The sequence below is a fragment of the Lipophrys pholis genome, assembly GCF_963383615.2.
Source record: "Lipophrys pholis genome assembly, chromosome: 7".
NCBI lineage: Eukaryota > Metazoa > Chordata > Actinopteri > Blenniiformes > Blenniidae > Lipophrys > Lipophrys pholis.
Genome location: NC_137638.1, coordinates 7,102,159 through 7,118,354, shown reverse-complemented (window position 1 = coordinate 7,118,354; position 16,196 = coordinate 7,102,159). Strand labels below are relative to the sequence as shown.

Below are 16,196 nucleotides of genomic sequence, written 5' to 3'. Positions count from 1 at the left end.
CCTAGGTCAGCGCTCGCGGCTGTGATGGAGAGTGGCGAAGCACCGGAGTGCTCGCCAAAGCGGGCGTAATGAACACAAATGCTGCCTCCATCCCGTCCAATCCTGCTTCATCCCAGCTATCTTCACGTCCTGTTGCCACTGTAATTGACAGTTATGGAGCTTTCCGTCCGCTTACATTAAAACGTCTTGTAACCTGGCGAGTCGCAGGAGGATCTTCAGCGTCGGTGTCATACTCTTCACTTTTACAAGCTTTTTCAATTGAAGCTGAAGGCTGAGAGAGGAAGTAAATGCTGAAGTTGTGTCGGTTGACTTTCTTAATTGGATGACGACGTGATCTCCAGAGGGGTCGACTCGGAGCGAAGCTGCCAGATTCCCGCTGAAGTTTCAAGGACTTAAGTAGATCCTGACGACCCCTGTGCTCCTGTATCTGCCCCACATGGCTTAGTCCAATCGACTGGGTGCTCATTCGACTGGTCACATACATAATGTGGTACCTCTTCTCCCAGATGACTGACTGACTGACTGACTGACTGACTGACTGAATGAATGAATGAATGTCACGCTCTCATATTTTAGTCACATCTTGGCATTTGAAGCAAAGAGGCAAAATGTTTTAACTGAAACTAATTCTTGTTACACTTCTAATGTCGACAAGCAGGTATGCAGTCATGGTGGTTTTGGACATGAAAATTGTGGCTTTTCTTCCTCAAATCCTGATTAAAACTGTTCTGACAAAACGCGGCTTTTTGAAAATGCTACATCGCTGTGGAGAATGGGGAAAAACACAATCTTTTGAAAATGGTCCTCCATGGAAAGTTTTACCTCTCCAGGGGCAACTTTTCAAACGTGCTCCAACTCTCTCTGTGGAAATGCGGATAGTGCAACTTTTTGAAAATGCTCAGGCTATGTCTCCATGGAAAAAGGAGAAAAAAGCTATTTTTCAAAACCGCACCTAAAGTGGAACTATTTAAAAACAGTCCAACGTCATCGCCGTACGAATGTCTGCCTTTGTTAATGTTTATAGCATATTGTTCTATGCGTGCATGTGTGAGTGGTTTCATTGCAAAAACAAACAACAACACCAACTTGTAGCCCAACATGCTAGCTACATTGTTTTTAGCGTCTATGGATTTTCCATGTCAACTGACATTGTTTTGAAAATGTTGTTGTATAAACGGGAAACGTTTCAGAAATGAAAATGCCTTTTTTCAGTTGAAACGATGCTGTGTAAACAGGGCTTACATGTTTGCTGTTTGTCACAAAGGAAACCACAAGAAAATGCAATGTACGAATATTTCAAAAGTGGAAACAAATTTTTAATTTTTTTAATTTTGCAGGATCAGTCACTGAAGAAATGCAACATGATAGAGTGTAAAGGTAAAACACAAGTAACGCCTGTAATTATTTTAATGTAAAGTGAGTAATTAATTGAAATAAAGCTGTTAAAATCCCAACTCATGTTTGTAACCGAAATTCTCTTTCATAACTTTATTTTCGACACTTAATCTTTACTCAATGTTGCTTTTGTTAAAACTTCCTACAACCACAGGAGGGCAGAACAAATCCTACTTCCTGCCCCAGTATGGGGCAGTTAGTCCGTTCTAAGCCATGTAATATATCTGAAAAACTGGTTTTCTTGATTGCTTTGAAGTAATCATTGAATTTTTCGAACAATTTATTCATGTTTGATCAACATTAAGAGCTATCATATGTGACACCTTGGTGATATCACTTTAAAGAATGTTTGATTTTTCCACAAGAGATTTTTATTAATGCTTTAAAGGATCATATAGAGAAACTTTGACATTGCATGAAGCTACAACGTAAATGTATATATAGCTTGACTGCACTACATGTTCTCACTTCTGATATCTTGCGTTGAATTTCTGGTCTGTGTACCTTCTCAGAAGACAACAATTTGTCATGAGTTTAGAAAATATTCTTGTGTTGGATGTTGACTTTTCCCAGTAAATGTGAAGCTTCACCTTGCTGAAGCAAACTGACCTTGCAGGCATGCGGGAGTACAGAAAGCTTGACAAAAAAATAAATAAAAATAAAGCGAATAAAATTCATTTCTGTAGATCCAGGGTCAACAAAGCAGCGCATTATTTTCTCCAGTGCATCACAAGCATAAAAGCATAGGAATGGTTCCAATAAAGTTCAATTGTTGAGCCACTTCAGAGTGTAACAACTGTTCCACAAAATGAGTCAGGAAAAGGAAAAACTGTAAAAACTAACAACATCCTTTCATTCAGTTGGGACGGCAATACTGGAAGAAAAAGGCTGTTGAATGTCCTACCTTGAACAGTTATTACCTCCACTAACTATCATTGGGGTGAAGGTTATGTTTTTGTCCGTATTTGTTTATATATATATATATATATATATATACAGTATATGCTGTTAGCTGCCTACTAGCACATTGCTAACTTCGCTCCAGAGTATCCAACTCCAACTTCAGCAAGTATCCAGAAACACCGGTGTGAGCGAATTGACTCGGGTTTATCTGTGTGCCCCAGTGCTCAGTGTTTCGCACAGCGATGTTGCTACCTGACAGGCTAGTTAGCATCGATATGAGCTAACGGCTAGTGGGCTAACGATGCTAACTCAGTTCCACGATCTCCTGAGTGCACGTTCTTTTTCAATTAGAGATAATTAGTTGCTGCTATTGTGAGCAATGCTAGTGGCAGCATAGGCAAAGACGCCATTGAAGTCTGCATTCCCAGTGACTGCAAATATTTAAATTCAGTATTGAAACTTCCTTTCACTCTTCCCATCCACTGGACTGACCAGACTATGAGCTAAACCAGGTTATAAATTGGACAAGTAGCTATTCCATTCTTTTCTCCCTAATTCTACATTTTCCGTTGTCTTTGACAATGGGAGGCTTTGGGCAACCAAACATGCTTGAAATATTCAATAAACTGTGAAATAACTAAACACACATAATGCGTGTGTGTGTGTGTGTGTGTGTGTGTGTGTGTGTGTGTGTGTGTGTGTGTGTGTGTGTGTGTGTGTGTGTGTGTGTGTGTGTGTGTGTCTGTGTGTGTGTCCACAGTTCTGGCCTTCATTGTGCGATCACGGGAGGGGTGAAAAGGGAGGGAAAATGGAGCGATAAACACAGACTATTACCAGTTGGTTGGTTATTTCTTTTGCTCCCCTGTTAAAGGAACCCTACGGACTTTGTGTCAGTCTGTGTGTCTGTATGTGTGTGTTCTTGAATTATTTTCATTTTCCAGGGACAAATCTATACTCACTGGCACAGGTGCTGCAGCACAGTACATAAAATCCTTTCATAATGTAGTGGAAGTTGACTGTTTGGAAGATCAGAACTGGAGGATGGCGTTTTATGAGACTCTATAACTGTTAAAAATGTACTTCTTGCAGAAAGATACAATTCAAAACAGTTGTCACAGAACAGATTCTCTGTTTAAATATTGGACAATATCGGCTTAGGGAATAGCTCATGGAAGACTTTGGTTCGGAAAAAGCGACTGCTTTTGAGTATGTTGAATCCAACAGCTCGAGATGTTAATTCAGAAGTTCATCCTAGTATACAATCTCTCATCTAATCCATTTTAATTGAAGCATTGCAAACAGTTTTCCCAGATTGTGTCGATGCCCAAATGCAATGGTGGTTAATTGACAGTGAATTTCTTGCATAATGCATTTTGTCTACATGTACATTTGTGCTTCAAGAGGCCATGCAGGTGTAGTGGTTAGCACAGTAGAGTCATAGTGGCAGGACTTGAGTTTGATTCTGGGGATTGGCCCTACCTTGTAGATACTTATATGTGACTCCATATGTGTGTCTGTCTTGTGACGAACTGGTAACCACCCAGTTGCCAGTCAGTTCCATTCCTCTTTATCAATATATTTTCTTGTTCACTAAACTTGTTAAGATCCAACAACATCCACTCACGTCTGCCAAATTCAGCCATCTGGCCAATTTTCGGACTATTCAACTAATGTAGAATTAGTCAACAATATTCGTTTACACAGAACTAATCATCCAGTGAGTTGCACCACAAAGTGATTTACATGTTAAAACTGTGGTCCTTTTTTCACCGACAGACATAGAGTACTTGTCCTTGGCTTTGTTTGAATTCACAACTGGAATTTTTGTTTACATTTTGTTTTTTGAACCCACAAAGCTACAAGGGCACATCTCTTCCACAGTGTTCTCTCAGTGAAAACTCTTTACTATGCAAAAAAGCACCATCAAAAACAGACCAAGCTGAACCTCCTCCATATTTACACCTTGTCAAACAAGGATGTTTTCCTCTCCTTTCCTTTTAAAATTTAGTTTTTGCACGACTTTGGTCTTCATCTTAATTCCAGCTCCCTGGATTGGCGGTGTAGCGTATTGACTCCCATTGCTGTTCTCTGCCTGAGAGAATAAGACCTCAGGACTTTCTGGAAATGGATGAAACAGTGGGCACAGGAGCTATTTTAGTCCCGAAAGAAAATTTTCTTTAGTTCCAGGTACCTTTGGTCCAAATGGGGCCATTGAAATCTTTCAACAGAGTTGACTCCGCAAAGTTTTAAACTTTATCAAAAGAACTTTCAAACCAGAATTGTCATTTGTCCCAGAGAAACGGCAACAGTTTTTAGCTTCTGGGAGTTTTTCTTCAATCTGTTGACGCAGAGACAGAAATCAAAGTCAGCGTGGCAAAAAAAAAGAAAAAGAATCCGGAACAATCGGTGACGTCTATGTCACAACAAAGGTTACATTCTGTATGTGGGTCATTTTGAGTGGAAAAAGGTTTATTAAAGGACGGAGATGAAGAGATATTGTATTCTTTGAAAGGTTCGTATGACTCATTACATAATGTGAGTGCAGGGTGATTCACTTAGGATAAAAGTGGGACAAACTTTTGTCCTCGTGACACTGATGGGGTCGGGCAACTCACATCAGAATACAGTGCACACAATTGATTATCATAATATAACACACTTTCAAACATCTATCTCTGTGACACTCGTACACAATCGTCGTGCAATGAATGACAATGGAAAATACGTGTTAGTATCTGCAGGGAATTCTCCATTTTTGCCTCTCCGGGGACAAACAATGAAAGAAACACACTCAGGACTTCTTCTCATTCTGTTTCTCCAAAGCTCTCCGTCTCCTCGCTCACTTGTTGGCAGGCGTCCCTCTTTTCTTTCTATTCGTCCTCCATCTTGCTGTGTTTTTAATCCCCAAGTGTGCCAACCGAAACTGCAGACATCTTGGCCCCCGTGTCTACGTTGTGTGTTTGTGTGACTTTCTGTGTGTATATCTGAGAGAGACTGCCAGCGTGCAAACAAAAGCTCTCTGTCAAGTTAGTTTGTTTTTACAAACGACTCACACAATACCGCACTTAACCCCGTGCCCTGCAGCCTTCCTCTTCCTTTTTGAAAACTGTTCAAAACGTCACAAAGAGAAACCCAATTCTCAAACCTGCATGTGTGTTCTGTGCAGAGCTGGGTTTGTGATTCAAGTCGAGCAGCGGCGTGGCCATTCAAAGGCCTGCGAGAGCCATTTGTGTGATCGAGTGTGTGCGTCTGTTGTCAGAACAGACATATGTTCGCTTCCCATGCAAACCAACTGCGGTCTACTTCATTATGGCAGACGCAAGTGCTTGTACCTCGTCTGTGAACATGAAATGTGCATAACACTTGATTAAGTGCACACAGTATGCCAGTGCGTGTGTAGTAAATCAATTCGACATAAATATGTAAAGACAAACGATCCGCCTCACACCCGGTTTCACATATGCCACTTAGATATGTAAAATTTAAATAAAACATTGTGTGTAGCAATAATCTATGACATTGGATGACTGGATGAGGGTTGATTTTGACAGTTTGATTTGACTATCAAAGCTTAGGTCCAATTTATGGCCATCCTACAATGGGGGAAAGGGTTTGTGTGCCCATCAAAGGCCAAACACACATTCAGACTCATGCCTGCGAGCAAGTTAGAAAACCTGAATGGTCTAACACACATGGCTTTGGACTGTAGGTGGGAACTGCAGTGCCTGAAGAAATCTCACACATCCACAGAGAAAAACATGGAAGCTCCACACAGGAAAGCCCAGAACTGAACTGTATAACCACATTGCTACAATCTGATTCATCATTTGTGTCGTTCACCATTCTCAATGTGATTCAGCAGCACTTCTGAACCTGTGAAATGTACTGCAACAGTTCAAAAATATGTTTGGTGGTATTATATGGAATAAAAAATGTGTTTTTAGTGGGTGTGATGAAAACATATATGCCTACAACCACTCATATTTTTGAATTCGGAATTAAATATTGGGGGTCGTATCAAACTAAAAAAAAAAAAATAATGATTAATTGATATCGATTGAGATTGAAAACTAATTCAACATTGACGGGGTGAAAAAATGCAGCTCATGATGACAGCAAACTATTTCAAATGTAAAAGCAGCCAATTGTGCTCTTTAAACCTTAACAGATCCATCAGAAATCATGTTGATGACAAAAAGCAGCTCAGGTTATACAAACGAAGTATCCAATTAAAAAAAAAATGATATTGGTGTGTTATGAGTAAGTGGGAGGTGGAAAAAGTCCCACTTCCCACTGGGGAAAATACAACTGAAAGCATTCCAACTAGGAGCTTCCCACTGGGAAAGTGGGAGGTTTTGGAGCGCTCCCAGTAGCAGCTCTAACATCACTCTACATGGCAGCAGTTTGGGGGGACGGTATGCAGTTTTCCTGTGAACAAATAAGTTGTTTCTTATTTTTTCTCAAAGTCCAAGACAAAATTACTTTCAACACTTCAAGGAAAGAGGTACAAACTTGTTGTTTGCACATATGTAACAGTTATGGCAGTCAATTCTGCATTAAGTGCAACCGTAGTGTAAAAAGATGTAGATTCTTAGCTTTTGGTTGATGATGATGATGATGATGATGATGATGATGATGATGATGACGATGACGAGCATGTTTGATCCTTTTATAGACTTTGAAAGTATCAATTAGGCAGCACTACTAACAGCAGCCATGCTTCTTCTTACTTATTGTCATGACAATACAGTAAATTATGAAATTGGACCTTCCCAGCTATTGCGTGAGTCATGCACAATTATGGCTTTAGTTTTAAACGACACATATTCACTGTTATTTTCCTTCTTTTTTTTGGTGAAAACTTATAAAGAATAGCCTGATCTTAGCCTTCTGAAACACTTTGAATGTGCCGTGGAATTAAACTCATTAGGATCAACAGACTAATATATTCATGCTTGGTTCAGCTGCTGCGGGAAATACTGTAAAATCATTAAATGGGACTTTTTCCCTGCGGCCGCTGCTACAAGCAAATAGCTCAGGATGATGAAAAACTTTAACACTATTTAGTGCTCACACACACATGCACATGAGTAGATAAATAGCATGTCGCTGCATGGAGTGCGGACAGTGCATTACCCCAGTTCTGGTATTGAATGAGGCCCATTAGCAGTGCTAATCTATAGATCTAATCACGATCATGAAATAGAGCAGTGCTCCCATTCTGGCAGCATCATCATAAAATATGGCACATTTTCCTCATATAACCCACAATCCAAAACCGAGGTCATCCCGAGTCTGGTCTACTTCTCTCTGTTAAGTGTAATTTCACACAGAACAAACAGTAGCAAAAATCTCAACAAGGTCATAATAAAATGAATATTGCCACGATATGAAGAGGAGAGGGATTACAAAAGCCTGAACTGAGGTGGATGTATGACTAATAACTTGAAGTGAAAATCAAAATGAATTCCAGTTAAAGACAAATCTTGCTTGAGGGCGCCTCTGTGGCAGGTTTTGATAGAGACCAGACACACACATGCACGATTAAAGAAATGAAAGAAATGAAAACTGAAAAAAATCTCATTACATTTCAGCCTTCAGAGCAGCAGTATGCACAGGCGGGGAGGCAAAACTAAGCAGAGTGTCAATAACACAGTATGACGGGCTTGTGTAATCACTGCTAAATGATATCAGAATGATCAAATGGCGAGAAATACACAAATAATGAATAATTACTGTAGAATGAAAATCAATAAAGGGGGGAAAACGGGAGCTGCGGGGGAGCTTTGATCTCAAACTCGACGTAAAGAGGGTGGTCTCATGAAAAAATAATGGAGGTCTCCCGGGACGCGCGATGCTGAAACACTAATTACCATCAACATGATGAACAGCCGCTTTCTTTTTTTGGGTTTCAGATATCGCGTAAACACTATATGTGTACAACAGCACGCGTACACCGGCCTCACATCCGCAAACACGTGTACGACCGCGCACAAAGACACACCTACACATCAGGCGAGGCCCACGCTCTGGTTCTAATTACCGTATCCACTCACCGTACTTTCTCTATTACACAAACGCAGCCTTACACTGTATCGCGTCGGATCACATTATAGCACAGGCTGACAATAGGTAACACAAATCAATTTGCATGATTAATAGTGAGGGGTAGCAATCATTTCACCCCTCTCATTCATGGGAAAAGCGCACACTCATGATTTCTTGTCCCGAGCAGTAATATCTCATTAGAGATGAATAGAGATCAGCTTGTTTAATTAGCCATCCCGCCCACACAGTCACTGATAAAAGCATGTGATCTTTCTGTTGTTAGCTACAGTGTGTATTTCATATATGGATCTGTGTGTATGTGAGATTTCCATGCAGGATGGAGAAAGAAAAAAAAAGTCAGTTTTTCTTCCCTCCTCCAGCCTCCATTGTTGTTTCATTTGAGATGCAAAGTGGAATTTTGATGAGTGTGTGTGCATACATGTGTGTGTATTCTCTGTACACGTGTCGCCTGTGCTTTCAAGCACATGCATACATTTGTGCACAATGGTGCTTGGCAAACAGTGATATGAGCTTTGAGGTTTCTTTTTCGGTCTTACATCGATGATGAAATTGTATGTGCGTCTGTGCACGCTTTCGGATTTGCACTTGCTTAGAGTCATATCACAATCCAGTTACTCGGAGTCTGTTGACGCACGAATCGACTGGAATAAGCCTTGATTTTGCATTTTGTTTAAAAAATTCTAAATTATTTATAATAAAAAGCTGCAGTTTGCGTGGCATGCCACTAGTTGGTTCTGTTTTTTTGTAATACAACCACCGATGCAAATAAAAGTACTATGTAAACCTTCAAACTCCTTTCAAGAAATCCACTAACTATTTTGAATAATACACTCCACTCACACAGATGATGCTGTACTAAATTAACTTTATTCTGGATTCCTCCATTATCACTGTTTATGATCTACTCGCACGTGCAGAAAAAAAACCCCATTTACTCCAGTGATGCCATGTTTTAGAAAAGTGGTGTTTTCCCTGTTTACATAGAGATGGAGAGTGGGGCATTCGGAAAATGTTGCAATGGCAACTATTTTCAAGTTACCCCCAATGCAGCTAAACAGCCATAAAACAATCATTTTCACTAAAAAACACTGTTGAGTAAACGGAGCCTGAGGCGTCACTTTCTGATATCACTTTTAATGAGGTTTTCCCTCAGTGTGACCAACATAAAACAACAACCAGATAATCACAATAATAATGACAAAAAATAAAAATAAAAATTCTAAAAAGTCAGGCAGCCCTTTAGAATCTCAACACCTTCCTGAGTGAATAAAACAGACAAAAAAAATACCGGTTTTACCTTCAGGCTACAGTGGCTGGCACATCCAAAATTCATCAAACTATCAGTATCCTGCCAGCCACACTCAAGTGCTGCACAGAGATATGAATCCATATGTAGAGCCTTTTGAATCCCCCAATGCAGAAACAGTGGATGGAACAAGTCAGAGAAACAGCTGTATGTATGTATGAATGTAAAATGGTGCAGAATGTACACATTAAAATGTTAAACATCGACCTATATATATATATATATATATATATAGACCTATAGGTGGCGCTGTAACACCGCCACAGATATACACCCAAAAAACAGGGAGACACGATGATGACATCATCATTTTGAGCAAATGTGCATCTTGCCTATCCAAACGTCAACGCCGAAGCATCATTTTAAAATATCTCCATTCTGGAACTCCTCCTACAAACCAGCCCCGTTTTCAAGCTCCTAAAATGCTGGATGACCGGCCGAAATCGGCCGATAACGATACGGTTACATTAAACGCTGTTGTTATGTGGACAGGGGCCTGAAGAGCCACAGGTCCCAGACCACCAGTCTTTGTCATTGCCACTTTCAAAACATCATGAAAAACCTCATTCAGAACCTTTTAACAAAAGACACCGTTTGAAAGTCTTCCAAAACATCAGATGAAAACTTTTAACCGTTCCTCACTCTTAATTTGAGAGCTGCTGTGTCATCACTTTTCTCCACTTCTTCGCCACACTGGGGTCACTTGTTACTGCCACGCCTGTCCATCAGTCAAGGCTGGACGTGGCTAACGGCTAGCTAAGTGGTGCTAATTGAGCCGGGGCCCCGCAATAATAGTCCAATGCAGCGGGGAGTCATTCATCAGCACTGCTCTCAACCAACAGAGAGGTTAGAATAGAGAGAGAAGAAAGAAAGGAGGACGGGGGGGGGGGGGGGGGGGGGGGGGGGGGGCAGTAAGTCAGAAGAAGATGGATGGACAGCCACGAGAGGCGAAGAAGGAATGCAGAAAAGAGCAGCGGAGTAAAAACAAATTGAGGAAGGAGGGGAGATTGACCGATCCGTGTCTACTTTTTTATTTTTTTTTTCAGATCGCTTTCCGTTGAGTCAGGGCGAATGCGGTTTTTCATTGGCTTCTCTTGACACTAACACATCCACAAACACATAATGTATCCTGGAACTGGCAGCGTGACAGACACGGCAAGTCTTTTCTGTCCAAGCACAGTGGACGAATGTGTCTCTGTCCGGTTAGCGTTGAGCTCCCTTAAGAGAGTGAGTCGGCATATGATGACTAATTCTTTCCCTGGTTTTCATCGCCATATGATGACACGACGACTGTACCACGCAAGGAAGTTCATATAGCCTTGAAGGTGTTAGTGTGACTTAACGGTATAATAATAATAATACCTCGGTTGTGCTTCGTTTTCTTGCTGTCACTTATGAAAAATACACCTTTTCTCCTTGTGGATTCCTAAATTTCAAGTGCCAGTCTTTGATATCACTCCTCGGAGCTAGCTTTGAGCTGTGACAGTCAAACACGGTATTTCCCACAAATCATCCTGACTGCCTCTAACTCTGTGCTGTTTGTGCACAGTCAGTTATTTTTGCTGAGTCATTGAATGACTCTAATTGCCTTCCAGTAAAACCTCTATCCTCCGCTTCGGTGCATGTGTTTTTAAGTAAGACACTTTTCTCTCCTCTGTGGGGCTTTTGTACCTCACCCAGGGTGATTACAGTCAATCTCTAAACACTTTCTTTTTTTCCTTTGTCTGCTTTCTGCAGCGACAAAAGCGCCTGAACTGCGCCCCGGGGTCAACTCCTAATTGAATGCTGAATGAAATAAAGAATAAAAAAAACGGTGTGTGTTTAACTTGTCATGGGCGTGGGCACCGCAGACACAAACCAAACACAAACACAAACACACCCAACTTGGACAATGCAATAACTTGCTGAACCGCTATTTTAACACAACATGCTTCAGTGTGTTTTTCCCCCGCTGCTCGTCAGCCCACCCCTCGTGTGCTCTGTGTGCATATATCATCCGTGAAGTTACACTTGTAGCTCTTTAGCCCGAGGCTACGAATTCAACAGTGTTTGATGCAAACACTGTGCATATCTGTCTGTGAGGGTCCGCCCGGATCCCTCCTGGGATTCCTCCTGGGATCCCCTTATTTAAAAATCACAAGCTGTGGTCGAGTACACGTCTTCATTCTTCATGCAAATGAGCGGAGCACAGCAATAGACACTGTGTGGCTATGTAGGGTCTCGTTTAATCCAATTACACAGGCTGCAACTTGGTGCTTCACAGGATTCGATTGCTTCAAGAATTTTTTTTTTTTAATTGACAGTTGCAACTTTATCAGAAAAATGGCTGGAAATATAACTGAAAGCTCCATTTGGAGAAAGATAATTCAAGGAATCATATTATGCAGCTCATTATGCCGTCACATGGGTCTCATTGGTCCAAAAATGTTGTACTCAAAGTTTATTGCCCCAAATCCAGCTTTTACTTGATTTTGCACCCGTTTGAATATTGGATCATATGAGCTGCATTGTGAATCTGCTGTGTCTGTGGGAGCTGGACCGGTTCCGCCCACACGTGCCCACCTTGGGAAGAGGAGGAAATACTTCCTCTTGTGGTGCCACGTGCCAGAGCAGAGCTGTCTAATAGTGGGAGGGTCAAAGGGAGGACCTACCTTGATTGGGATTGGCTGAACCCCTGATGACACTATATAGGGTTTGATTTCTGATTGGCTTGTTGGCGCAAAAAACACTTTTAAAAACTGAAACAAGCCAGGGAGAGAGATGAGAGATTTCTTTCACTTTGGGTGCGCCATTCCCAGGTATGGGGATGCATATTACCGTTGGAAAACCATTAGAAAGTGAGTTGTGCATAATGTGACGCCTTTAAAACGGATTGAGCTTCAGTCCTACCTCCCAGCTGTGGAGGAGACCTTCCTCTGACACATCACCGCCAACGAACTGCTTCCCGGTGCCATTTCCTGTTTGATCTCCCACGCGACAACGTTGCTCGGTTTCACAGTAAGGAAGTTGATGCCTGACTGGAACCACACCCTGCAGAGAAAACACAGGAGAGATTAAAAGACGAGAACACGGGTTAATCTAAAGTTCACACGAGCATGTTAGAGACATAAAAGGAAAGTTGGCAGGGCGGATCAGTGACAGTTGAAGGGGTAAAATTAGCCTAAATTGAATCTGCTGTGGTTGGAACTTCCTTGCCTCAATTATCTCGTTGATTTTCTTTAATCCCCGAGATGTGTCGCACTACCTTTGTAGAAACTGCTGTTTTGAATTGACTGGCGCTGCGTGGTGCCGCCTCCCACGGTCTGTTTTGGATGTGGAAGATAAAGCAGTGACAGTGGAGGTGCTCATGAACGACATTGATGAAATGCTATTTTGTTGATGAGAATAGGAACGATGGCGGATTCTTTTTCTTTATATAATCGGGTCTTTTTCTTCCTGTTTTCATTGTGTACCTCAATTTCTATTAGCATACCTTTCACAGCTCATGTTTCATTCCATCTTCAATTACAAATTCATATTTCTTTGTCTCATTTCCCCCCTTTTTTTTCCCAATCTGTATGTTTCCTGTCGTCTAACCCCTCCTTGCCTCCATCACTCCATCCACACATTCCCTTGTTGCTCTCTCTTTTATCCTCCATTCCCTGTCTTCTCTTTCATCGCTCAGTCTTTCCTTCCCTTCATCCCCACCCAAAGCTTCTCTTCAGCCTTTCATCCATCCCTCAGTGACTCCCTTCTCTTCCTCCCCGACATACCTTGCTTCATGCCTCCCGTTGCCCCTCCTCAATCCTTCAATCTCGAGGCATCCTATAGTTAATCTCCTTATCCCTCCCCTTTCCCTCGCTCTTTTTAATCTGTCCCGGTGTGTTTTGTTCTATTTATCACCTTGACGAAACCCTCCCTCTGTTTATTAACACACTTCATAGAGGCACACATGCAGCTCCTCTTATTAACACACAATAATGTCTGGCAGACAACAAATGCGACACAGTCCGACTCTCAAACAAACTTTTTTTTTTTCCCCGCTCCACAGAGGGGAAAAAGAGCCAATCCTCTTTGTTTCTTTTCTCATTATTACTTCCTCGAGTTGGACCCGCTTCATGTCTTGCCAATAACAGCCTGCAAATATGTCAAGCCCGTCCCTTGACAAGATCTCTGTTCATGTGTGTATATACAGATGCACCTGTTTGCATATATGTGCAAATAACAATCCAAAGCCCTTGGCACGAAGCAGTGATGTTCTTTTGTGAAAACTTGAAGACTTGTTTTCTTTTTAAAATGTATTTAATCCAGCTAATTTCCATAAAGGAAAACAAATGTTCTCTAATTTGTATTCTATTGTTAGCACACTGTTAAAGGGGTTTAAGAGGCTGTAACTCAAATGCTTGAGGACATTGTGCGACGTTAGGAGAAGGTGGAACAACGGTAGCAAAACGAGAGAGGTTCAACATCTGTACGTTGAACAGGATGACGAGGGATGACGGCAAAGGACGGCTGAAGTTGGATCACTATTCCGGGTGTCTGGGAGTCATGACACGCTGGAGGCCGCCATTGTTGTTATTGTCCATCTTCTCACACATGTGAAGAAGATCTATCTACTACGGTTCTGGTGCTCATATGCAGGCGCAGCGATTGGATAGTAAAGAGAAGCATTGAGATTTTTATGGTTTGATTTAAGGAATATCTGGTTAGGAATGTTACAATTTTGATGATTTTAGTAATAAAAAATGGATGGAAAGAGCTTCTAGAAGAGGAAAAATGACGATGATGATTGCTTGAGGTAAGTTCTGATGCCATTGTGTGATATTCAGAGGGGAGAAATCTAATCTTGTAGATATATATAATTTTCTTTAAAGAAAGATAAAGGAGCGACACCAAAAGAATAGCAACATCAGACTTTTCCCATAGCCAATGCTTCAGCAAAAGAGACATCCAACTATGTAATAATAGGAAAGATCAAAGTTTCCGACCAATCGTGAAACTAAAACTCATATTAATAGTGCCACTACAGAGCTAAACTCTTCATGAAAAGAGCTCTTCCAAACTTGATGATTTAATTCAGGAGAATTATATTGATTGGAGGTAATGAGTGGATCAGAGTTTCAAGCTCCATTTGACAAATTAGAAATCTTTTTGAAAGGCAACACCGCAACAATCACATCACAACAAGCAATGACCTGTTTTCCCTCTATGTTTTTGGACAGGGTGTGATTTAGGTTTTAAAGGCTGAATTTAGCCATAATTACGTTTATGTCACTGGATCCTCATTACTGAAGCCTCAATGCATCAGTCATAGCTTCCATGACTGACCATGCCAAGTGAAGTTTTTGTGAGACAGTTTAAATGCTTTGTTTTATGTGCAGTTTCCCAAGAGGGCGACAGGAAACAAGCTGAATAACGCTGCTGCGACAAAGTTTACAATATATGCCTGCATATGTACGTATGTATCTTATTGGGATAAGAGATAGTCTTATGAAAACTACAAACTACAAGTTACATTAACTAAACTGTACTCAGTTACAAACAAAAACAGTGTTAAATCAAATACTACATGAATGTACATTTTGATCATTTATCTTTAAATTTACCTGTAAAAAGAGTATATGAAATTATGCGAGCAACATATTTGGTAAACAATTGATAAGAAGATATGAAGCATAAATAAACGGGTGCGAACTCGACAGTTTGCACACGCACATGGAAGCAGATCTAAAAGAGTTGTACTCATACAGATACTGTATGTAAAATTACACCCACGATGCATGGAGTGCATTTTCCTTCATGAATATAAAATGTCAGGCATGTTTACCAGATGATGGAGAGGACTTTATGCTAATAGTTTGATGTACAATACATAATGTGATATAATTTATTAAAATGCTCTTTTCTTCATGGTTGTTTCTGTTGGAAATCAGCTCAGCCTCCAATTTTAATGCTGCTGTTATGAAGGAAGCATTTTATCAGCTGCCCCCCCCCCTTCACTTTTATTTGTAGACATGACATATTTCCTATGTCGCACGCCTTCCTAGGTTCTTTTCTTGTAAGATTTTCTTCTGTTGCTTTTCTTTTCCCCAGCAGCTTTGACTTTGGGATAAATCACGTAGTCTGGGTTTTTCTTTCCATCTTTTTGCCAAATAGTTTTTTTCTTTTTATTATTTGTTGTAATGCTCTTACAAGTTTGATCATTTCTTCCACCAACATGCATGGGTGCAGATCCCATGAGTGCACCGCGTAAAAGGTTGAGCACTCACTGGGGGGGGAGGGGGGGGGGAGAGGGGCAATCCAAAGTATAAACAAAACTGCGTCTTTGCAATGAACTGAACACATTTTGAAAGGTCTTATATGGGCCTGGGAATCGAACATGGGCCTCCCGTATGGCAGGCAAGCATTCTATCACTGAACCATGAGCTACATATAGGAGGGATTTTCATGAAAAAAAAAAAAAAAAAGTTTAAAAAAAAGTGAGCGACCCCATATAGTGAATTTTAATATTATGGTAGGTTCTTCATGTTATTTGGGCACCGAT

General features: G+C 40.9%; 1 protein-coding gene across 1 annotated transcript in view; it reads right to left on the bottom strand.

Moving 5' to 3' along the window:
- The window catches only part of LOC308111673 (transmembrane protein 132C), a gene marked incomplete at its 3' end in the record, with an annotated part of 313,423 nt that overhangs the window by 132,187 nt on the left and 165,040 nt on the right, over window positions 1-16,196 (bottom strand). Inside the window, exon 4 of the mRNA XM_080466658.1 lies at window positions 12,563-12,703. Within this exon, the coding sequence (XP_080322784.1) occupies window positions 12,563-12,703 (141 nt within the window). The remainder of the gene's footprint in view (window positions 1-12,562; window positions 12,704-16,196) is intronic.